This window comes from Trematomus bernacchii, unplaced genomic scaffold (assembly GCF_902827165.1).
Source record: "Trematomus bernacchii unplaced genomic scaffold, fTreBer1.1, whole genome shotgun sequence".
NCBI lineage: Eukaryota > Metazoa > Chordata > Actinopteri > Perciformes > Nototheniidae > Trematomus > Trematomus bernacchii.
In genome coordinates this window covers 1,418,670-1,443,231 of record NW_022987689.1, presented here as the reverse complement: position 1 = coordinate 1,443,231, position 24,562 = coordinate 1,418,670, and the positions used below count along the sequence as shown (strand labels likewise).

Sequence of the window (24,562 nt, the reverse complement as noted above, 5' to 3'; positions counted from 1 at the left end):
TGTGATTTTCTTTCTTTTCACTTCATACTGACTCGTTATGCATTCATATATCCCACCCTTTAATTTGTATTTAATTTGCACTTAACTGCATATTCCGTCATATGTCTACAGTTTATGCATGTTTATTCTTCTTCCTCCTTTTCCACTACCAACAACCTCGAACATTTCCCATTATTTTCAACATGTTAAAGTGTGTTTCCTTGAAATTCTTGTTTATTGCAACTTTTCTGCACTTTTTTCCCTGTACACTATTTAATCTGTATTCAGCCTGACACACCCAGTGATTAACCACGTGATATTAATCAACAATTGATATTGTTTGTTTGTTGTGTACTGTAGGGCAAGGTGTTTAAGATGCTGTGTTCACAATGTCACAGATTTGAGTCGAGCCTGGAAATCTTGTTTCATGTCCTCTCCCATCTTCCTACCTCACCTTTTTATTGTGCCCCTCAAATAAACTGGAGGAATCCCCATAAAAAGTGTGGATTTGTATTTTAATTTTTTTCTTAACACTCTTCCTCTGTGTTTTTTTTAATTGTTCTCGGAAACGGTAAACATTATGTACCGCAAGGCCATTCATTCATTGAACAGACAAATAATTTCCCGAGAAATATGTTTATAGATACATTCATTGCAGATTTTTTTCCCGCTAAAACTTCAAAATGGAGTGTAGATAAACCAGTGGCCTTACAGTTCTTTTCATGCTGCTGTTGCCTCTGAGTACTGTGTTTTTTGCGATGACTGTTGTTACCGAATAAATCTTTGATATTTGTCATCTTAATTAATTAACCTCTTTCTGGCAGCCGCTCCTGCAACATTCAAGAAGGAGCTGGAAAGTCAAGAGGCCATTGAAGGAGACAAAGCCAGCCTGTCCTGCGAGACTTCCAGCCCCGACTGCAAGGTGACCTGGCTGAAAGACTCCACTGTGCTCATCCATGGGGAGAAGTACAGTTTGGAGCAAACCGCTACAACGCACATCCTGGTGATACACAAGCTGGATGTGAAGGATAGCGGAGAATATACCTGCGAAACTGGGGACAAGAAAAGTACAGCTACCCTGACCGTGAAAGGTAACAGAGCATCTCATCTGTGTCTCTCTTGTCATCACCCTTCCTGAAGTTCCTTTTACACTCATCCATCCCATTAATAAGAACTGGATCAGATCTCCTCAGCATCTTACTCATGGAGTTTACAATCTTTAAGTTTAAGTGTGATGTCATAGTTGGCATGTAGTGAGAGCTTTACTTAAAGTGGACCTATCATGCTATATTTGAATAATATAGTGTAGGACCATACCTATATAAGGCATATTTATACTTTTTTTTTTTCAAAATACCAAACAGATCATGCATTTTAGCCATGCCTCATTTTGGTCAATTTGACATTTTTTAGCTCTGTTTTTGCAAGGGCAGATTCAGTGAGAACAGCACCATCTACAGGCCTGCCATATGTACTACAGCGTCTCCAGCGCTTTCGAACGGCAATGGCCGTGGCTGTCTCCTCCTGATTGGTGGAGTTGGCCCAATAGCCGTAGCGCCAATGTCCTGACGTCAGGACAGTGTTCAATTCTGGATCAGCTTTTATCAGATCCGTTGCAGCCCCTTTTTTAGAGATTTGGGTATGGAGGAAAATAGAGAGGGTTGTGTTTTCTGACACTTGGTGAGTTCCCTGGAACACCGGGGACACATATTCATGTATAAAAGACGTACAAAAGTGCATTTTGCATGATAGGTCCCCTTTAAATATTCCGACGTTGGCTCGGTTTTTCAACAATTTTTGTTAGTACTTACTAGTACTGCCATTTATAGGTCACCAAATTACAGATATAGTTACTGGATTTGAATCGGGGTTTGTGTGGTCAATAAATGATTTATGTCAGAATCCATGTTCCATGATCAAACTTGTGGCATCAGGTTGTATATAGGGATTAAAAAGAGATTCTTGGACACCTTGTTACTGATGCCTTCTGGAAGCTCAAGAGATCTGATCACTTCCATCATCCCATTCACCCTCAGCACGTGTTCGCATCACTCGAGAACTCAGCGATGTTACTGTGACAACGGGGCAGGATGCTGTCTTTGAGGTGGAGTTGTCACACCCAGGCGTGACAAACAGCGAATGGTGGCTTGCAGATAACCTCCTCCAGAATAATGACCTGAATCAAATGAGCAGCCAGGGCACAGTGCACCGACTGACCCTGAAGATGGTGACCACAGATGAATCTGGAGATGTTGCCTTCGTGTTGGGAGAAGAGAAGACTGTGGCCTGTCTTCTGGTGGAGGAGAAGCCCAAAGGTAAAGGAGACGGCACGGTCGCTCCTCACATCCATCTCCATCAACCTCCCAACAGCTTTGTCTTGGCAAATCGAAATATGCTGGCATCATCTTCATCAACATTCTAACATTAGCATGTTATTCTTTCATGCTTATGCTAACACAAATATCCTAATTTAATGATTTAAACTACTTAACACTGAAAATTGTAGATATTGCAGAACAGGCATTGTTTTCAATACGTAATTTTAACCTTAAATACTTGAAAACTTTAAACTAATTATCACCACGTTTGTGAGGTGAGGGAAACGTTAAAACTGCTTCCATTATCAAATTGAGTTTTGCGTTTCCCATATTTACAGTGCTAATACTAGAGAAACCACACAACACTTCGGCAGTAGAGGGTGAAACTGTCACTCTGGCCTGCACCATCTCTGACACCAAGGCTTCTGTCACCTGGAAGAGAAACAACACGGCCATCCAAGCAGGTCTCAAGTACGACCTGAAGAGTAACGGAGCTCTTCACCAGCTTAGTATCAACAACCTGGTGCCTGAGGACTCAGGAACGTACACGTGTGACACTGGAGATGCACAGTGTGACTCCACCTTGACTGTGCAAGGTAAAGACCGATGCCACAACACACAAAAAGTGTTGATCAGATTCAGGAATGGGGACGGTGGATTGAAATAACCAGCTGAAATTTGAACTTCCACTTGCCTAAACCACACACCAAGCTTGGCATCATTGTCATCAGCTAAACTTTTTGTCTAGAGATGTTTGTCTTGTCATCTCAACTATCAGATGCCCAACTCTCCGTCACCACATCTGATCCCAAACTTTCCCATTTTTAATTTTGACCAGGTACCCCCGTGTCCTTCCGCAAGGAGCTCAAGAACCACGATGCCATAGAGGGTGATGATGTTACCCTGCACTGCGAGCTGTCTAAGCCAGGTGTTCCTGTGGAGTGGAGGAAAGGAGGCCTGGTCCTCAAGCCCGGTAAGCAGTTTGAGATGAAGCAGGAAGGATGCATTCAAGAGCTCTGCATACGGAACGTGGAGCCCGAGGACAGTGGCTACTACACCTGTGATGCGGGAGACCAGCTCACCACGGCTTCTTTGGCAGTGCAAGGTAGCCTATTTCAAATCTGTTTCATCAATCTTCGATTTCACTGACAGTAAGGTTTAATTGTGGCTGTATTCTTCAATTTATTCTTGCAATAGAATAGTAGGTATGTTCTTAAGACTTAACTACATCTTTGTTACTTGTGATATTGCATGTTTTTTTGTAATCTATCTTAAATAATCTTCTCTGTCCAGTGGATACAAAAGAGGCTCAGTGTCTGCATATGATATTTGTTCACTCAACAGCGAAAGAAGTTTCCTTTGTGTGTGGTCTTAAGACCACTGACGTCTTTGTTGGGGAATGGGCAACCTTCTCCTGCCAGCTGTCTGGTAGGGCCCCTCACAAGGTGCAGTGGTGGCTGGATGGCACCTTGCTGGAGAACAGCCCCTTTAGTGAAATAGGGCTGAGCCCAGGCAACATCCACACACTCACCTTAAAGAACCTGGCCACCGATGACTCTGGCACTGTCACATTCGAAGCTGGCAGTTTAACATCAACAGCCAAGCTCTTAGTCAAAGGTATCATATTGTAAAGATAATCAATAATTAGAGACTCAGATAAGGAGGCTTTCAGTCTCATTATTGACCCTGCAGAATTGTAATTATACGTTTCACTCCTAAAATTGAAATTCTTCTTGAAAACACATAGTTGTAAAAGTTGTGTTTTTGTCTACCCATTATACAATGTAACTGATTACAATATTTGTCAGCATTTTAAACTAATATGTTAGAAACTTAAATGTATAACATTTCCGATGTTGGCAACTTGAAATTAACCAATTATAATTTGGTGAAAATCGTCTTGTTGAATATGAGTAAATATTCATTGAATTCGAATGTTTTCTGCAGGGTCCCTTTTAAAAATGTTTTCCAATGGATTAAAAGTGGATATTTTTTTCCATTGCATTGCTTCCTCATGCATGGGCCGCATTTTTCCTAATTTCATTAATAAGAATAATTATGATAATAATGATGGCAATTGATTACCCCATGCTGTATGCTTTGATACAATTAAAACACGCCACTGGGTGCAGCACCACAACACAGTTTTATTTGAGTATGGTAGTTTAAAAACTCAAAGATAATTAAACCAGTAAGATGTGCCAATGAAAATAAATTACCATCTTTTCATTTTAATAATGGAATGAGGACATGGAGCTTAGGTTAATTGGTGACTTTAATTCAAATTGTGTATACGTGTGAATATGAGCATGAATGGTTGTCTCGCTGTTTGTGGCACTCCTGTGATTGACTGGCAACATGTCCAGCTTTGGTTCGGAGTATAGCTGATGGATGCAAACCTTTGCTAACTGTGCATTACCCTTGGTTCTGCTAATTACCTGTTGGCTTTATTCTGCAAGTCTTAATCATCCTCACTCTTAATGGCTGTGTCAACATCGAAGCAAGCAGAGCTGGTTTGCTAAAAATGCGGGGTGCTGCTTGTTCAGTGCGTCTCTGACGTTTCAAAATGTTCTGTTTCCGTTCCAACCGGAGAAAAACTGCCAAAAAGAAATGGTTAGAGACTGCACTGAAACTGACTTGATGGTACTTGTTAGCATCATTGACTCCATTTGGCCACATCTTTCCTTAACAGTGTTGCCAGATCAAGGTAGGGTATTTTCTAAAAACAAAGTGCATATTGTAGGAACACTGATGGATGTGAATGACTGTGTCAGTTACGTAGCTGGCAGATCTTCAGCTGCATTTCAGAGATGCACCGTTAGGTGGCTATATAATGAATAAATCCCCATTAACGTTGCATTGAAAGTGCTCTTGTCTGTTTTGCAAGAAGAGATGAGTTATCTTGGGCCTTAAGATGTTCATTGCCATGTCTACACTGTACTGTGCATATGACAATAAAGCCTTTGAATCACAGCATTATTGGAAACAACTTCTGTGATTCAGGATCGCCCAATCAGTTACATTTTTAAAGTAGGAGCTAAAAGCATGATTGTGATTGAGAGTGATTATTATATGGTTAGACTTGCAGCCCAAAGTGAACACGTACCTTAGTAATGAAAATGATTTTGATGATTTTAGTAGTAAATCACTAAATATTGACAGACACAATGTTATTTTGAGAAAGTGCTGCTCCACCCATCCATGCAGGCCGGCTCCTGTTGAATACTCATTTACCTTAACTATCCCATCCCATCAAGGCCTGCCCCTAACTTTCAAGCACTAAAAACTCTAACCTCCCTACACCCGCCTTTTGAGTTTGGCATTTATATTCACCCATCTCCCCTCCTCTCCCATCAGCTGCTTTCACTTTTTGGCCCTTATCGTGACCATTACTCTAAATCCTGACGGTTGGGCTTTTTGATCCCCTAATCATTTTCAGACCTCAAGTGGGACAATATAGTGGCCATCTAAAATACTGTACTATGACAAGTAAAAATGTTTCTCGACAATCCATGAAACATTAAAAAAAACACTCAAATTTAACATCACTTCAACATGATTTTTGGTGGTTAAAAAGCCCATCGTCATGATCTGCGCTTATCTTTATATATATTGGTCAAACCCTGACCCTTTGACCCCTGACCCCAACCTCAGATCCCACAGTTGAAGTGGTGAGCGAGCTGGAGGACATTCGGGTGCTCGAAAACCAACCGGCTGAGTTCATCTGCCAGTTCTCACGGCCGGTCAAGCCTCAGTGGAAAAAAGATGGGCAGCCATTACAGCCTGATGGCCGAAGGGTGGTAGTGGAGCAGGACTGGAATGTGGCTCGCTTGTATATTAGCCATGTGTCTGCTGAGGACAGGGGAACATACTCCTGTGAGGCAGAGGGGACCTGCGCGGTCGCTTCACTTTTTGTGGAAGGTGAGCTTCCCTGCATTGGGAAAGGGCTCTAACCTCTAGGGAGTCTCCTGTGCTCCATCATATCTTACAGGACAAATTAACTGATCAGCTATTCATGATACAGTTTGGGCCCTTTGTTGATGAATCTCAAGTTATTTGAAATTCTTTACATTTTTATAATGCTTTCTTTGTTTTTTCGTTTGTTTTCTACAGGAAAACCCATTGACATTGTCCAGGGCCTGGAGAATGTAGAAACCTTTGATGGAGGTGAAGTGCTGCTTGAGTGTGCCCTGTCTCGTCCTGAGAGCAAAGATTGCCACTGGTTCCTCGATGGGAAACCAGTAAAGGAATCCCCTAATGCTGAGATTGTAACATTTGAGAGTGGTCGTCGTCATCTGCTCCTTCTGAAAGAGTTGCGAGTGACAGACAGTTGCACAGTGACTTTCAAAGTTGGCACAGCCTCCACATCGGCCCAACTCTCCGTCAAACGTGAGTCTATCAAATAAAAAACAAAAGACTTAAGTTGTTTTCATAGGATTATCTTGTCTGATTATGCATTGTAATGTCATACACTTTCACTGACAAACTTTTATATTTAAATCTGTGTATTTTCCCTTGAAGGCTGGCAACTGGATGTTGTGAAGAGTCTGGAGGACAAGGTGGCTGCAGTGGGAGAAAAGGTTGAGTTTAATGTCGAACTCACAGAGCCTGTCCCTTCAGCAGAAGTAGCCTGGTATATGAATGGGGTTGAGATCAAACCCAGCGACCTCTGGGCCTTGAGAGCTGACGGCTGTTCTTATCGCCTCGTCCTGAGGAAGGCCCCTCTAATGCCACAGCAAGAAATTACATTTGCTGCTAGAGATGCTCTCTCTTTGGCCAAGCTCACCATCATCAGTAAGTGTTTGAAAACGTTTTCTAGCCTGTATGGGAAAATGATTTGATCTTTCACTTATTTGTATCTTTGTTTTTTAACACATTTAGTTTTTAAGTTTTAAAATGTAAATGTTTGATAGAAAGAAAAATCAGAAGGATACAAATGTAACCACAGTTCGCAAATGGTTCAGACCATAACGTGAAGTTATTTTCATGTTGTGTTGCTTGTCTAATTTCAGTGTTTTCTAAGTGCATGATCTGATTATTATTATTATTATTATTCCGGCTACTTATTTTATATATGTATTCTGGTTATGTACTCTATGTTGCAACTCCACATGTAACAGGATGGACGGATAGTTTGATACTATAAAATAAAGTATACCAGATAAAGATCCCTGTAGTTCTTGATTATTGTTTAATCATCTAATGCCTGCTTCTTTCCTTTTTCACAGCTGTACCTGATCCTCCAGAGGACCCAGAAGTTCTCACTAAGACAGAAAGGTCTGTCAACCTGTCTTGGTTCACTCCTCTACATGATGGAGGGAGTCCCATTCTGGGATACAGGGTGGAGATGCGTCTGGTGGACAGTTCCCTCTGGCTCCCATGTCACTCTGACCCTGTGTTTAACACAGAGTTTGTGGTTGAAAATCTTACAGCAGGGAGTGGCTACAGGTTCAGAGTGGCAGCCACTAACAGAGCTGGGATTGGAGAGCCTGTTGAGATGCCACACACTGTGCAGCTTGGTGAGTGGATGTGTGGTTTAGTTTATGAGAAACTGTACTTCAATTTGCTTGTGTGCCAGGGCTGTTTGCTTATTATTCATAGTTTAACTACTGCCTTTAAACTAAATACCTGAGTCCTGACCTCAAAACCCTTCTCAGAAAGTATTTTTTGGCTTTATATGTTGTACTACTACAGTAAATGGCATATTAGCAGTTGAGAAATCTTAAGAAGCTTTATAATTTGCTATAAAATGTTTATTTTGTCCTTTTATTGTTGGACAGAAGCACCAATCCAGCCAGCAGTTTGCCCAGGTAAGGCATTGTGTGTATGGTGTGTAGGCTTTCTTAAACTCAATTTAAATGTGTCAAATTTTAACAGGGTCTCACAACTAAGTTGGGTGCTGACTTTAATTTCTATATCAATCAATCAATCCATCAACAACTTTATTAATCCTGCAAGGGGCATTTGGTTATGAGCAGCTTGTGTCATGTACACAGGCAGGAACATACAGGAAGAGGCACACAGATACACCCAGGAGCAGAGATTTGGATAATTCCAATTCACACGATAAATAGTTCATAGCATCACAATAAATAAATAAATAATTAATCAAGTAAAAAAAAAAAAAAAGAAACCTATCAAGAATTTTCAAGTTTGAGTGCAGAGGAGATGAATTGTGTTACTATCAACATAGTAACAAACAAATCTCATTGTGGTTATAGGTGTAGAAGCCAAACAGACTGAGGCTGAGACTATGGGACAACCCAGTCTGCCTCCAGAAGCTGCTGAAGAAGGTGATGTTCATGAGCTGTGGGAGGAATCGGCCAAGAAACGCCGCATGAGTCGTGAACCCACTCTGGACTCCATCACTGAACAACCTGAGGAAGACGGTAAAGGTGGTAAAAAGAAGTCAGAGAAAGTGGAAATTAAATCAGAAGAGAAGGAGCTGGCCATTGTGTCTAAGACGCAGGTAGAGTCCAAAATTAGCACCACCTCAGAGGATGAGTCTGTTTCTGGGGGTTCAACACTTGTCTCCTACCTCAAGAAAAGCAGCACTTCTTCTGTCACAGCAACCAATGAGAGAGAGACTTTGACTACTGAGAAGTTCTTCGCACATTTCAAGATGGAAGAGCAGACAGTGCAGGAGTCTAGGGTGGAAACAACCATAATACAGCAGACAGATGCAAAACAGGTGTCAACAGAGGAGACTGAGATCATGGAGATCAGTAAAGAGGATGAGCCTGAACTCAGAGATGCTGCCATTAAGATTCAAGCGGCCTTCAAGGGCTACAAAGCCCGCAAGGACATGCGCCCTGTCTTTAAAGATGCCTTCAAAGACCAGACCAAAGAACCTAACGGCACTATACATCTAGAATGCATTGCAGAAGGTAAACCTGATAAGGTGCGCTGGCTGAAGGATGGAGAACCACTGACTGATGGCAAGCACCACCATATTGATATCTACAATGATGGCACTTGCTCACTGGTTATCACTGCCATCACCATAAAAGATACTGGGGTCTACACATGTGAGGTCACCAACAAGTATGGAGTCACGTCTCACAGTGGTAAGGTCACAGTAGGAACGGAGAGAGAATCATCTGGGCGGCGGCCGCTGACCGTGGGCTACAGTGCCGACAGCGAGCCGGACAGCTCCTCAGGAAGTGAGATGGATGAGTCTCTGAGGCAGGCAAGCAAACGTCTGTGCCGCCTGCTGCGATCAAGTCTCCCTCCGAATGTTGAGGAAGAATCATTTGTCAGCGCAGATGAAGGAGACCTGGGTCCTCCAGATCCACACTCTTACCGGGAGGACGACTGTTACATCTACATTCGTTTTGACTCCCGGACAGAGGCTGAGGTTGCTTCAAAGAGGTTTCAGGAGATGTTTACAATCCATGGGGTTCCTGTGGATACCAGCATCCTGGAGGCTGGGCCTCTCAAAGTGGAGCTGCGAATTAGAAAGATGGGCTACATGCAAGATGGCGCACAGACCCCCACACAAGAAAGACAGCCAGTTGCGTTTATGGCTGGAGCCCAGGGTAAGAAACACATGGCTGTTGGATCAAGATACATTTGTAATAGACACTCTAAGTCTAAATCATCAATATTGTGAAACAAATATGTTTATTTTTGTGAGGAAATGTTTAAGTAGCATGTCATATGCATGTATATATTGTATTTAATTGGCAAAAAAGCTAACTACTTAGACACATATGCACATCCTTAGCTGTTAGTTCTGTGAATCTGCCAAATAAAAGTGATGTTCATAATTGACCTGTACTTTTTAGGTATTTTTTGATTCTCTGACTATTTGCTTTTGCTACCTAGCTGCCCCAGTCTTCTTGACTGAGCTACAAAGTCAGGATGTTCCTGACGGTTATCCAGTCAGCTTTGACTGTGTTGTGATTGGCAAGCCCCCTCCCTCCGTTCGCTGGTACAAGGACGGTAAATTGCTGGAGGAGAATGACCATTATATGATTAATGAAGATCAGGAAGGCTGCCACCAACTCATCATCACCACCGTGCTGCCCACTGACATGGGCGCCTATCGTTGCACAGCTGAAAACAGCAGCGGCATCACTGCCACTAAGGCTGAGCTCAGGGTTGACAGTGAGTAAACTTGCATAATGTGCACACAAACGTTTAAACCGCTGTTGACAATGTCTCTGTTTTCGTATGCTTGTTAAATCCTACTCAAAAGTGTCCTCACATTGAGACATCATTGCAAAAGTGACCCTTGTCCAAATTGGTCCAAAATGATTGTAGAAAATGTCTGAAACTCAAAATTACACAACTACATGTTTCCACACACATATTGTCCCTGATTTTATTGATCACTGATTAATACTATACTTCAATCTTTCCATCAGTGTCTTGCAGCTCAGATTATGACACTGCTGCTGATGCCACTGAGACATCTTCCTATGTCAGTGCCAAGGGCTACATGTCCAGGTGAATTTACTTTAAATGTTGTTTTATGCTGTAAAGACAAAAATAAATAAATATATTCTATGATATTGATAAATACTGAAATCTATATGTATACTGTTCTTCTCTCCTTGTGTAGGGAAACTGAGACCTTTGAGTCTGTAGCTGAAGATGATCAGCTTCCACAAGTTGTGGACGAGCTTCATGATGTTCATGTCTGTCCAGGTTCACCTATTGCTAAGCTGCAGCTCAAAGTAAAGGGTGAGTTTACGAGACAATATACAGATACCAATACCTGGGCTTTGGATGTCCGCCGATACCAGCCACTGACACATTTCCAGTGTTTAAATAATAAGCTGTATGCCTCACTGTGTGGAAGTGAGGCATCATTCTTCTATGTGTAAAGCAACTTCAGGCTTGACTTAAACTTGAGTTGATTGATAACGTTGTTGGTGTTATATTACTACTGCCACCCTTCAAATGTAATAAAACATTTTATTTACATGTACAAGGATCTGCCTGATTGTCACTGATACTCGATCCAGTTAGTCCTACTAATGAGGTAAACCTACAGAAATGTTATTATGTCAAAAAGAATTCTCTCCAATACATATATTGTCGTCCAGGCTTCCCCAAACCCAGAATATACTGGTTCAAAGATGGCCAGCCCCTGCGCCCTTCAGACAGGGTTCTGCTGCTAGCAGAGGGAGATGTTCATGGTGTTGAGATCCTGGAGGTGAAGAAAGAGGATATGGGAGAGTACTCTGCTTACATCAGCAACGCAGCTGGTTCTGCATACTCCTCTGCCCGCCTGATGGTTCTGCGTATGTACTCACACATCTGAATTGTTGCCTATGCACAAAAAGCCTTAGATACTTTGTTTTTAAACGACTTTAGTAAAACAAATGTTGTTAAGACATTTCAAGATACAGAACTTATTTTCTTTTGCAACAGGTCCAGGTGAAATGATGCCACAAGATAAAAGAGGTAACTTGCAATTATCCTACAAGTAGTAACACAGGCACTTTAGGCGATAATAGTATGTTTAAAATGACCATGCTTTTGTCACAGACCCCAAGGTGCCCCTGGTGCCGCCCCGCTTCATTGAAAGGTTCAGCAACAGGAAGGTGAAACATGGAGCCAGCATCACTCTGTCTGTCAAAGTAGAAGGTTAGTTGAATGTATGGTATGGTTGGTTTAAAGTATTTTAACACCTACAGTAATCTGGGGACATCCACAATGTTGATCTCTCCTTTCCCTTTACTTTTTCAGGCTCTCCTACTCCAATGGTCTCCTGGCTTAAGGAGGAGTCAGTGGAAGACGTCCTGTGGATAAAGCCTGACACCAAGGGATACAAAATAGCAAGCTCAGGGCGCCAGCACAGCCTCATCTTGATGGACGTGGGCACAGAGTACACCGGAGCCTACACCTGCATTGCCACCAATAGAGCGGGACAGTCCATCTGCACGGCCCACCTCGAGGTCGATGATGGTAAGGAAAACTAAATTATTTTGGCACTCTATCTAGAAATATGTTCACTTTTGAGCAAATTCTTAACCAAGAACACACAAGAGTACAAAAGTGTTACTTCCTTAGTTTGTTTTCTGGGTTTGATTGTAACTGAATGTATGTGTTTATACCCCTTTTCCCTAGTACCACAACCAAAGAAAGAGACCAAACTATCAGAGTAAGTTATTTTTTCATATTGCACCTTAAAAAATACATGTATACAGCACATTTTAAATACATGTTTATATGAAAATAAAATCTAACATGGAACAATTCTCTTCAGGGTGTTTGGATTCACAGTTAGTCCTCCAGAAGAGGAGGTTGTCAAAGCAAAAGGTGAGACATATCCCCTGCACTGGCATTTCATATTTATAGTTATATCATCTGTTATATATAGTAGCATAAATGATTTGTAGTAATAACTACTGCAATATTGATGGTGTTTTCTCTCTTTGTGTGTGCCTTAAGAGAGTAAAATGTCCTACCTAGGTGAAGTAGGTACAGAGGAATTCCTCATGAAACTGACAACCCAGATCACTGAAATGGTATCGGCAAAGATGACCCAAGGTAAGTGTATGCTGTGGACGAATTATGTGCAGCAAGGCAAGGATACAATATCTAGGTTTATTTTTTCTTTCAAGAAAGCTGATTAAAAATAAAAAAATCTCACTTGAGCTAGCCTAAACAGCTGATTCAAGTGTTTCTACAAACCTAATTCTTACATCACAAAGCTTATTTAAATAACGGCTTTAAGTAATCAGATAGCATGAAATTAAGCATACAGAGGGGTAGATATCCCCTTTTGGTTTAGAATATTTACAAAAAACACAGGAAAATGTTTCAGCTCAAGACTTTAAGGTAAAAGGTAAACACTCCACCTGCATGCACAACACATGTGTTCAAATGGGATGAAATAGATTCCCAGATTATTTTTTCAGTGTGGAATTCATTATTATGCTCTTATCATATTTGCAGCAAACTAACTGTGACAAGATAACATGTTGTAGGTCAAAGAATGAAAAATTGCTAACTGCCATGAATGGCTTTGCTAGTTGCTAATGCTAAAGATGCTAAAGCTATACATGTAATCCACAAATTAAGTTGGATACATGGTTTAATTAACAACATACTTGGTTGAATTCAAATGAATACTTAAGTTTGGTTGAATTCAGTGAAATGATTCTGATTATACAATAATTCTGAACGTTTTTAATCTGAATGTGTTAGTACTACAATTCTTGATTTGCCATTCACTTTCCATTACATTTGAGGTGTTGCTGTTCTACTTGCCTGTGCATGTTGTTCTCTATCCATGAGCATATGACTTATTATTGCCTCATACAAACATAATCTCTTTAACACCTGACATCCATTAATTTAGCAATCCAACCCAAAACAATCTCATCAAATCATTAATTTGTTATTCAGACAGTTCACAGAATCATGAAGTGCTCCAGTGGATGAAATCTTGGCCCAAAGCTACCAGTATGTATCCAAAGTGCTTCAGCTTCATCATTAATATGCATCTTCCCATTGAGTTTTGGATACAGATGTCTTATATATTATATCTGAAGAGCAACTACTTCCTCTTTTGCAATTTCAACATTTTATTTGTTGAAATTTCCAATTTAATTTAATTGAAATAATCTTTATATGAATATAAGGCTCACCAACTTATAGCTGAAATACATGCTCACTGACAGACCTGTATGTGTAGAGCTCAGATAATACGTTTTATCTGTAATGTAGCTTTTTTATGCATGTTTTCACAATACTAACACACAGCAAAGCATTAAGAATGAAACTATTGTTGTGGAATTTATTCGTATTCTCTCTCTACATCCCACTTTTTTCATTAATTTAAACCAATATATAAAATGATCGAAAGGGGTGAAGAGTCAATATGTTTTGATGGGCACTACCAAGTAAGTAAAGCACCAGTAGATGCCAGTAAAGAGTCACACAATGCTTTAAATGGGACCTTGAGATGAAGGTCCGGCTTCTGTCAGGCTCTGAAACACTGGCCACCAATAACTGATACTAAATTCAAGACAAAAACATGTATCTTCATTGAGAGCAAGATACAGCATGATAATCATTAATCATGATACATAACAGTGACATATTACGGTTAAAAGATAGGTTGTTTTAATGGTAAACTCTCCTTTTTTTCTTCAATTGACCCGTCTTCTTCTGATTGCCCCAGCTTCATTACGCGTACCAGGTGCTGACAGTGATGATGAGACCAAGACTCCTTCTCCTTCACCTCATCACGGCCGCTCTCGTCCTCCCTCTCTCATCGCTGACTCCTCCTCTGAGTCTGATGAGGGGGATGCCAGGGGAGAGGTGAGATATAGAAAGGCTCACTGTGATGTAATATCAGTATCAACTCAAAACCCACCTGTTCAAACTGGCATTCTCATCATAAACTGTACCCTGTGTCCTTCTGTAGTCCATTTCCTGTTGTTTGTCTTGTTTTACCCCGGCTGATATTTCACTAAATCCACTGTTTTAATTGTTCCCTATATTGCCCCTATGCACTGTAAGGTGTCCTTGGGTGCTATGAAAGGCGCCCCCCAAATAAAATGTATTTATTGGTCAAAGATATTGATAAAACACTCTTAAAGGTAGGGTAGGTAAGTTTGAGAAACCGGCTCGAGATCGCTAGAATTTGAAAATACACAACCGGAGAAAATCTGCCACTTCCTTATAGAGCCCCTCCTCCAACACACACGAACGTGCACATGACCAATGAGGGCACGAGATAAGTTTGTGCCCAGATGGAAGGCTGACAGGCAGGTAGGCCATCCAGTTATTTTAGCCGGGCCGGCTAAAATGATTGGTCGTACTTTTTACAGTACTACGGCTTCCACAGATGACATTTTTTTATGGATTTTTTGTCAAAGCATTTAAGATATTCATTGCTATCGGGATGTTAAGAGCATTCCATGGAATATAACAAAAAGTGTATCTCGAGCCGGTTTCTCAAACTTACCTACCCTACCTTTAAGTTATGGATGTGGTATTGAAATAGTCTGTCCAGCCCTACAACGAACATTGTGCAGGAATATGCAGCTTTAATATAATGTGTGCTGTCATTAAAATGCATATTTTTACAGATGTTTGACATATATGTCGCAACGGCTGACTACAACCCCACCATATCAAACAAAGAAGCCATCTCTCTGAAGGAGGGACAGTATGTTGAGGTTTTGGACTCAGCTCATCCTCTCAAGTGGTTAGTCCGGACCAAACCCACCAAAACTACACCATCGCGCCAAGGCTGGGTCTCACCTGCCTACCTGGACAAGAAACTCAAAGTAGGTTTAAAAAAAATATATGAATTCATTGTCTTGGAAACTCTGAACATTTGTAAAGTTATAAATGTGTGTTCCCACAGCTATCTGCTGATCCGAGTGACCTTCCAGAGAATAATGACGAGGAGGTGACTGAGGGTGAATACAAGAGGAAATTATTGTAAGTAAAGCAAGTCTAAACTCACTTATCGAACAGTACATGTATATGATGTATTATAACAATCTAATATTTCATGTCCCTAGCCAACTGATCCAAGACCTGATAAACAGTGAATCACAGTTTGTGAAAGAGGTCGACTTCTTCACCTCCCATCACGTGAAGCATGCAGACAGCCCTGATGCACCGCCTGATGTCAGCAGCCAGAAGGAAGCCATATTCAGGAACATTGATGATATCCAGTCTTTCCACAGCAGGTGAGCTCAACGCTTAATGACTTGTCATTTTAGTCCGATATCTTTTAGGAAGAAAGTAAAGAAAATCTCCTGTCTAAAATGTTTAATGCATTCCCGAATATTTTGCTTTTAGGGCATTCCTCCCAAAGTTAAATGACTGTGAAACAGATGATGACGTAGCCATGTGCTTCCTGAAGAACAAGGAGGGCTTTGAGAAGTATCTCCAATATCTTGTTGGTCAGAGTAAGGCTGAGTCGGCTATCAGTGACAAGGCCGTTCACCGCTTCTTCAAGGTAACACTAGTTTCTTTCTTTTTAAGTTTTGGAAAAGTATTCCTAGATACATTTAAAAAATCTTCCTTTCATGACATTATAGGAGTACACAGACAAAGTGCAAGCCAGTGCAGACCCTGCTGACCCCCCTGTACGCAGCATCAACGCCAGCCTCCAGCACCCACTGGACAGGGTACAGAAGTACAAGGCGGTCCTCAAGGTGACAGCTTTGACACACGATATGCATGAGAGTTAGGAATACATCCCATGCAAGTGTAGATCATTTGGTTTTAGACCTGTGTTACTGTCACTGCAGTTTTATTGAAATCTCTCCATCAACATCTCCAGGAGCTCATCAGAAACAAGGCAAAGAATGGCCAGAACTGCTGCCTCCTGGAAGAAGCGTATGCCATGGTGTCTGCACTCCCTCAGCGCTCTGAGAATACCCATCATGTCGGCATGATCGAGAACTATCCTGCCACACTGGAAGTATTAGGAGAGCCGATAAGACAGGTAGGCAGAGTTGCTGTGGCTTCCCTGAGTAAAGTGATCTTGGGCAGGATTAAGTTTGTCTGATTGTTTTTGTTTTAAATGTTTTCCCCTTTTAAACCCAGGGACCCTTCCAAGTGTGGGAAGGCGCTCCTGGAATAAGGACGTCCTCTAGAGGTCATCACCGCCACGTCTTCCTGTTTAAGAACTACTGCATAATCTGCAAACCCAAGAGAGACAGCAACACAAATACACAAGCATATGTCTTTAAGAACATGATGAAGGTGACACTTTTAATTTAATCACTCCGCTTCTCCTATTTTAGACTTCATTCCGAATTGTTAACTTACTGATCACCTGCCTCAATAATGTTTTCTGTCTTATTCGTCTTGTTTCAGTTGAATAACATTGATGTGAATGAGATAGTGGAGGGTGATGACCGTGCCTTTGAGATCTGGCATGAGCGCGAGGACTCTGTGAGGAAATACACCCTGCAGGCCCGAACTGTTAACATCAAGAACTCATGGCTGAGAGACTTCAGAGAACTGCAGCAGCGATACAGCACGCCTGCATGGAGTAAGTGCAACACACAGTCCAAGGATACATTCACACTCATAACAAACATCCTTTGTGCACACAAGTGTTTTAGCTCACACACCTGAAAACGTACATCACAAAATCATTCATGTACAATAGGCGTACGTAAACATGAAGCAGATGGTCTCCTTACCAAATGGTTGTTTAGTTGTAGACTGTGCTGTGAGAAATAGCAGTGGTGAAAATTAAGACCAAAGATGTCTTTGTTTGGACCAGTGATGAGGTGGAACTGTTACCAAATATAACAAATGAGAATGTGTTTCTTTCGGGACAAGGATCCTGTGATAGGGACAGAACAAATCAAGAAGGTCTCATGGGTGTTGTCTTTGTTGTTTTCTGTTCACGCCTGTCCAAACTAAAATACAATGCCAGAGTTGTCAAACTAAAACAGGGTCACCAGCATTTTTAACAAGTCTCTGATTAAGGGGTTTGAAAACCCTGGAGTAAAGTTGATGCTAGACGTAATGTAGCTAAATGTGCGTGTTTTTAAAAGAAAAAGATACTAGTGTGTGTGGGGGAAACTTCTGTGTAGCAATGCATTGGGAGTCACCGACTCAGGAAGGAGACACGGTGAGAGTTGGAGCTTTTGATGTCAAACACTGATGGGTTTATTCAGAGTATCGGCCGGAGGATTCACATCACAAGTCAAAGAGTCAGAGGTTCTGACTTCACGGTAGAGTTGCCACGTCAATTCTGAAGAGCCTCTCTCTATGTTAGACCTTTTAACTGGTTCACAGAGAGTAATCAACATCTCTGAAGGAGTAGACTAAACAGCTGGGAACACTGAGCCACCTGCGTCCGACACTCATGGCCTCAAAGATTTCACATCTTAGAGTCCACAAACACCAATAAAGAAGTGCCTCAGCGTTCTCACAACAATTACCATTCGTGCCAGACAAGTTGACCGGTCACAAACTGGTAACAACAACACATATGGCACCAATGCCTTTCCTTAAAGGAGATAACAGACGTCAGAGTAGATCATAAAACGTCACAGAGCAAAAGGTTAGATATCTAGAAGAATTATTCCTTAACAGTGTGGATGCAGCCGCACTCTCTCATCACGCAGAATATATTTTAGCATTCTCCCACTTTCTAACACTGACTTTCTTTATTAATCTCCTTTTACAGGTCGTCCTGACTTTGATGAAATCCTGGCTAACTGCACAGCAGAGCTCGGTCAGACTGTAAAGCTGGCCTGCAAAGTCACTGGAGTCCCCAAACCTACGGTCACGTGGTACAAGGGTACGCCATTTTTAATCAGTCATTTGCTCAAATGGAGAGTAATGCTACTTTGCATTGAGTGACAGACTAATTACTGTATACAAACATTATCTGAAGCCAAAAGTGTTTCATGGTTTACTTGTTGGATGCAGATGGGCGTGCTGTGGAGGCAGACCCTCACCACATCATCATCGAGGACCCTGACGGTTCCTGCACGCTGATCTTGGACAACATGAGCGCAGATGATTCTGGACAGTACATGTGCTTTGCCACAAGCTCAGCAGGCAATGCCAGCACTCTCGGCAAGGTCACTGTCCAGGGTAAGGGATTTAACACAGAAAATAACAGTCACACGGTGCTTCACCAAAATTGAAGTGAAGCTTATTTATATTTAGTAGATAATGTTATTTAAACGTGTATTATATTTGGATATATTTCTTGCAGTGCCTCCTCGCTTTGTGAATAAAATGCGGAATGCTACATTTGTTGCTGGTGAGGACACTCAGTTCACCTGTGTCATACAGAGCGCCCCTAACCCCAAGATCAGGTTTGAAATCTTCAGAATATTCAAAGTAAATTCAAAAGATCCCATGTAACATCTGTTGCCTTGTGTGTGTTAACCTTTATTTCTCCTCTCTACCTGTGTTATCCGTGAAGGTGGTTCAAGGACAGCAGGCTGCTGACTGACCAGCAGAAGTATCAGACCTACAGCGAGCTCCGCAGTGGGGTTCTGGTTTTGGTAATCAAAAACCTGACAGAGAGAGACCTGGGACACTACGAGTGCGAGGTGGGTTGGCATAAAAATAGCAAACTTGCAAGAAAACAATGTGATATTCAAAGTGATAGATATAGGGAAAGTATAAACATTGCCTCTGCGCAAACATTCTGTTGACTCTTAGTCAGTTGATAGACAACCAACAGGCATTTAAGACTAACAATATCTTTTGTGCTTTTGCCAGTTGTCCAACCGTCTGGGCAATGCTAAGTGTGCTGCTGATTTGGCTCCTCCCTCTGCTGTGGCCCGCTCTGCTGAACAGGCCATCACTATTGAAGGTAAGGACACTGCCTACATCCTCACAGCCGGAGCACCTCTGTAGACTATAATGCTAATGCTAAACATGGTTTTCATGCGGGTTTAAAGACATAATCAGTTGATGTAACTTATACTTTAAGAGTATTGTACCTATGTTGTTAAACTAATCTATTCTGTTTCCTCCCATAGTCACTGAGCAGGAGACGAGAATACCAAGGAAAACCATCATCATGTGAGTGTGAACCGCATACCAAATTATTTTGTGCCTGACACATGTGTCTTGCCTAGATCTGACCAGGTGTGCTTTACATGTCCTTTTAAATATAAAACCAAATCAAACCTAGACTATAAAAGGTTTCATAACTAACTGTGGGATAATTTGTCACCATCAAGAATGTTCAGGGATAATTGTTTCAGGACAGATTATCCTCTGCAGTTGCTCTGTTAGTGATACAGATGCACTGAATGTTTTATTCTTGGCCTTGCTGTTTAGATATGACTTGCTAAGAGATAGAATGCTTTTAGAGCTCTGCTGTATGTCTATCTGCTTCTGTAAGTGGCCCCATGCGTGCATTGTGGTGTAGTATTTAAAGCCTGAGTGCAAGGGATTCTCTCACAATGATGATAGAAAGGATGGGCTGTCTTCACCAGGGTGCTGTCTCCTTAACCCGGCAACTGTATCGCTGATACTTATGGGAAGTGCTTACTATCTAGTTATTGGAGACAGCCTATCCTAGTTAGATTCATATCTCATGTTCACTCTTAACTGGTTTCTTCTGTCTCTTCTACAAATTATTTTAAAGTCCTTCTTGTAGTCGTGTATACAAAGCTCTCGCAATATTTATCTTGGCTTGGCTTGCAACACTGAGCATTTGTGTTTAATGTTTATACTCCTTTTTTAAATGTGTATGAGAGGTCCATGTGAGCCATCCACCTCTTTTTGCGCTCTAAAATGTTTTCTTTTCTCTTCTCCAGTGAGGAGACCATAACCACTGTGGTGAAGAACCCACGTATGAGGCGACACAAGTCCCCCGGCTTGACTCTTGCTGGAGCCCACCGCTCCGAGACCTCCACCCCAGAGCCCCCTACAGCCAGGCCGAGGAGGATGTCCACTCAGAGAAAGACCACCATCCCCACCCTCTATGTTACTCAACCCGAAGGCGCTGAAGCCAGAGCCATGGAGAGCAGGTGGGTGGAGGTCGAGGAGGTCATCGAGTATAAAGTCAATAAATCTCCCAGGGTGTCGAGGAGGAGAGGCATCTCCCCGGCAACGTCTGAACGCTCATCGACTCCTTTAAGAGCCAAGAGGTCTCCACCTGAGAGAAACCCCAACGTCAACAACTCCAACAACAAGCTGCTGGAGCAGGCTCAGCTGCAGGGAGACGTCAGCAGCTCCCCGCTCTCCTGGGAGGAAGAGGATGGGAGCGTTTCCCCGGATGCTGTCTCTGGAGACCCCCATGAGCTCTCCTCCATCCTCACTCAAGCAGGAGAGGACAGCGAGGACATGGACGATGATCAAACTGTCATCTTTGAGCCCGATGATGAAGATGATAACTCTCTCGGTAAGCAAGAGCCTAAGATCCTGACACAAGGAGGCCGTGTTCTGACTCTGGAAGACTTGGAGGATTACGTGCCAGAAGAAGGTGAAAACTACGGCTCTACCAGCACCCCCGCTGCTGAGAAGCCCTGCGAGATCTCGGTGCTGCAGAGGGAGATCGGCGGCTCCGCGGTGGGACAGCCGGTGCTCCTCAACGTGGGCCGGCCGGGCGTGGGGCCGAGGCAGAGGAGCGGCTTCTTCGGCCGCTTCAGGGAGCATCTCTCCAGCAGCCTCTTCACGCCTGCGGCCCCCCCAGCCAGCGGAGCTCGGGCCAGGACGGAAAGACACGTCCCCATCCAAGTGAGCCACGCTAAGCTGGAGGTGAAGCCTTCGTACTGCTCCGAGGTGCAGCGGGTCGAGGGCGGGCAGCAGAGCTTTAAAACCAAAGTGTCAACTCAGACCTACGGCTACACTTCAGTGGGCAACCCTGTCACTCTGCAAATAAGTGATAACCTTTATCAGAACCAGTAGAAGCAAACCGTTTTAATTTGGTACCACACACCCTCTTAGTCTTAAATGGGGACATTTCTACGTACATGGTGAATAAGACATATCCTAAAGAATATTAGCTGCATATAACAAACCATTCCATTTGGAAGTTGCCTAGAAAGAAAGAAGACTCATCTTCTTGAGTCTTTTTCTCGACAAATGGCTAGAGTCAGATGGTCTCTTTAGACTAGGCGAATAAGACAATGTCACTGTAAGCATGTTTCAACCCAAACTGCTTTGTTACACCTGCATATTCACTCATGCAGTATGTGTTGTATAACATGGTGGGGAGACAGAAAAGGAAATTAAGGTTTGACTGAAGAGAAATGTAATCATCTTTTGCTGAGTTACATTTTATTTTACAAAAATACATAATGTTCACTCGAACCCAGCTTCGAGTATGGGCGGAATATGAGAAAATGGGCACCACCACCTGTCCTAAATACGAGCAAGACACTCTATTTAGCCTCTTATTTTAAGGGTAAATAAAAAGCCTCTAGTTGTATCTCTTTGTAGTTGTTTTGTGTATTTACGTGGTCATGTAGTGTCTCTTTTTGTTGTCTTTGTATGATTTTATGTCTTTTTGTAGTTAGTTTCAATCTACTTTGTAATTGTTTTGGTCTTTTTGTTATATCTTTATTTTGTTGTTTTGACACTTATTGAGGTTGCTTTGAGTCTCTTGGTGGTCATTTTGTCTCTATGTTGTTGTCTTGCCCTTTTACAAAATGGTGTTAGTCTGTTCTCTCTTTGTAGTGGTTTTACTTCTCTTGGTGGTAGGCCTGTACTATACATCCATGCCTTCATGAAATCATGATCCTTGACCCACCAATATTTACTGATCCAGACATTATCCCTTGTGATGACTCCTGCTATATACACAAACAAATACATTATATTAAGGTATATAGATTTGATTTCAGTTTGACTTTTGTACCTTTCGAAAATGTTGCCTTTTGCACTCACACAGTGCCTTAGATTCCTGGAGTTAACGTCTACTAGTGAGGTCAGTCTCTCGTTGAGTATTGCTATAAGTATATTTAAATGTGCAACACTGATGATCTGCTATTTACAACCGAACTGTGTTGACCGTTTTGGTCCATGGACTGTTTAAGTTTAATCAAATGTGCTGTCAAGTGAGTCAGTGTGGCAAAGTCACACATACGCTCTACTTTGGTTGTTTGTGCCTTAATTGTTGGTGAGCAGCTTCTTCAAATATGGCATTTATACATGAACATCTATTTGATGGTGAACCTGTTTCACATCCGATCTCTGTGTTTGACTACACTCATGTCATTTACTATAGCGAGACATGTTTCTATCAATAAGTGAATGTTGATTTTTGTGTGCCTCTTAATGCAGTGCCATTACCTGTCATTTTACAGATATAACAGGGACATTCATATGTGGGTGACAGATATTTAGATGAGTGACTGCATGTATTTGCCTTTGCAAAGCACACGTGTTTATCTAGAGTAACAAAAGCTGTAATGATGTATTTGATTGAGAGAAAATGTTTATGCAAAGTACTTGAGCTCACATAATTTACTACCTTGCCAATTTAAAAAATGACTAGAAAACAGGAACTTAAAGATGTGTGGTGTTTGCGTTGTTTCTTAAAGGTATTCTAGAAAGTTACAAGTATAATATTATGTATTAATATTAATGAACTAACAGATTGTAATGCTTGTACTGTACATGTGTAGTTTTTTGAAAAATGTTTGAATATTCAGTGTTAATAAATATATGTATTGCAAATAATAGCCATGGCCAGTTTCTTTCACAATTAATAGCACACAACATTTAAGTTTCAACGGACAACGGAGCTAAAAACGTAAGTATACGTAAAATGAATACTGAAGTAATTTGGATTATTGGAATCTTTGAAAAAAACATACCAAACTACAGATAGTTCATCAGGTTGTCCCCAGGTTCTCTAAATAGTAGAAGTTGATAAATACCATACTATTACTTTTTTCCTATTTATCGACATACCATACTACAACTGGTGTTATGTTTATGGTGTCATTTTAAACTTTAAAATTACATCATGAACATAACACCAGTTATGTAGTATGGTAGTATGGTAATGGTATGGTATAGTACTTGACTTTAACATTTAAAGTCAAGTACCTGCCTTTAGAACAATGGGTTTACCTGTTACAGTGATAGACAGTGAAGTGAATGGCAGCCACTGCTGGCTGCTTTGTGTCCAAAAACAAATGTGGACAGCAGTCGCTTTAACATGTTTTCTCCTATAGCTGTTTTTAACTTCACACAAGATAAATATTATTACTACATCATTCAGTGATATCATAGTGTTTTTGGTTAGCTAACTAAAAATGCAACACTTTAAATCTATTTTTGTTGTATTTCAAAAAGTTGGATTTTTGATTTGAATGAGGTCATGAACCTTTCTTGGCCTGGAAATTAAGAAGCCAAGTGTTTTTGTTTAGATGACCAAAATGTGTCGTGAGACAAAAATCCTTATATTTACATAAAATCTTGAAAACATAAAATCATAAAACATAAACATAAAATCTTGAAAAGTTGGGTCTACTTTAGTTCAGTTCAATGCTTTTACCCTGATTTAAAACAAAGCACTTAATGTACACATGCTGAAATGCAATTCAAAATGTATGTTTAACAACAACCGACAGATAAACCTAACATGCTTTTAGCAGTTTTATTAAAGCTTAAGGTGTTGCTGTGGCCTTACAGACCCAGCGCAAACACTCGGAGCAGGGTTTTAGAAGAAGCCCTTGAACCAGGTCTTCTCCTTCTTCTTCTTGGAGTTCAGACTCTGAAGGTCCGTCAGGTCCCAGGAGGATTCTGCTTTCTGCCACTCTTGCTCTTTCGCCTGCTGATGGTTTTTCAGCCAGTCTGTGGTTTGAAGCAGGGTGGATCTCTCCTCTTGCCAC

The 24,562-nt window shown here is 41.5% G+C and overlaps 1 protein-coding gene across 1 annotated transcript in view; it reads left to right on the top strand.

The window, feature by feature from the left end:
• The window catches only part of obscnb (obscurin, cytoskeletal calmodulin and titin-interacting RhoGEF b), a 64,617-nt gene extending 41,238 nt beyond the window's left edge, over positions 1-23,379 (top strand). Inside the window, exons 47-84 of the mRNA XM_034138135.1 lie at positions 804-1,070; positions 2,016-2,294; positions 2,636-2,893; positions 3,136-3,402; positions 3,642-3,914; positions 5,952-6,218; positions 6,411-6,686; positions 6,819-7,091; positions 7,526-7,816; positions 8,078-8,107; positions 8,519-9,835; positions 10,125-10,406; positions 10,667-10,748; positions 10,864-10,985; positions 11,351-11,548; positions 11,679-11,711; positions 11,796-11,894; positions 11,997-12,215; positions 12,378-12,411; positions 12,517-12,569; positions 12,702-12,800; positions 13,662-13,718; positions 14,440-14,579; positions 15,353-15,553; positions 15,634-15,710; positions 15,794-15,964; positions 16,077-16,236; positions 16,319-16,435; positions 16,564-16,728; positions 16,830-16,988; positions 17,103-17,280; positions 18,433-18,546; positions 18,678-18,845; positions 18,970-19,072; positions 19,183-19,312; positions 19,485-19,578; positions 19,748-19,790; positions 20,534-23,379. Of these exons, the coding sequence (XP_033994026.1) occupies positions 804-1,070; positions 2,016-2,294; positions 2,636-2,893; positions 3,136-3,402; positions 3,642-3,914; positions 5,952-6,218; positions 6,411-6,686; positions 6,819-7,091; positions 7,526-7,816; positions 8,078-8,107; positions 8,519-9,835; positions 10,125-10,406; positions 10,667-10,748; positions 10,864-10,985; positions 11,351-11,548; positions 11,679-11,711; positions 11,796-11,894; positions 11,997-12,215; positions 12,378-12,411; positions 12,517-12,569; positions 12,702-12,800; positions 13,662-13,718; positions 14,440-14,579; positions 15,353-15,553; positions 15,634-15,710; positions 15,794-15,964; positions 16,077-16,236; positions 16,319-16,435; positions 16,564-16,728; positions 16,830-16,988; positions 17,103-17,280; positions 18,433-18,546; positions 18,678-18,845; positions 18,970-19,072; positions 19,183-19,312; positions 19,485-19,578; positions 19,748-19,790; positions 20,534-21,626 (8,189 nt within the window). The 3' untranslated portion in view covers positions 21,627-23,379. The remainder of the gene's footprint in view (positions 1-803; positions 1,071-2,015; positions 2,295-2,635; positions 2,894-3,135; positions 3,403-3,641; positions 3,915-5,951; positions 6,219-6,410; positions 6,687-6,818; positions 7,092-7,525; positions 7,817-8,077; positions 8,108-8,518; positions 9,836-10,124; positions 10,407-10,666; positions 10,749-10,863; positions 10,986-11,350; positions 11,549-11,678; positions 11,712-11,795; positions 11,895-11,996; positions 12,216-12,377; positions 12,412-12,516; positions 12,570-12,701; positions 12,801-13,661; positions 13,719-14,439; positions 14,580-15,352; positions 15,554-15,633; positions 15,711-15,793; positions 15,965-16,076; positions 16,237-16,318; positions 16,436-16,563; positions 16,729-16,829; positions 16,989-17,102; positions 17,281-18,432; positions 18,547-18,677; positions 18,846-18,969; positions 19,073-19,182; positions 19,313-19,484; positions 19,579-19,747; positions 19,791-20,533) is intronic.
• The last annotated feature ends 1,183 nt before the right edge of the window (positions 23,380-24,562 follow it).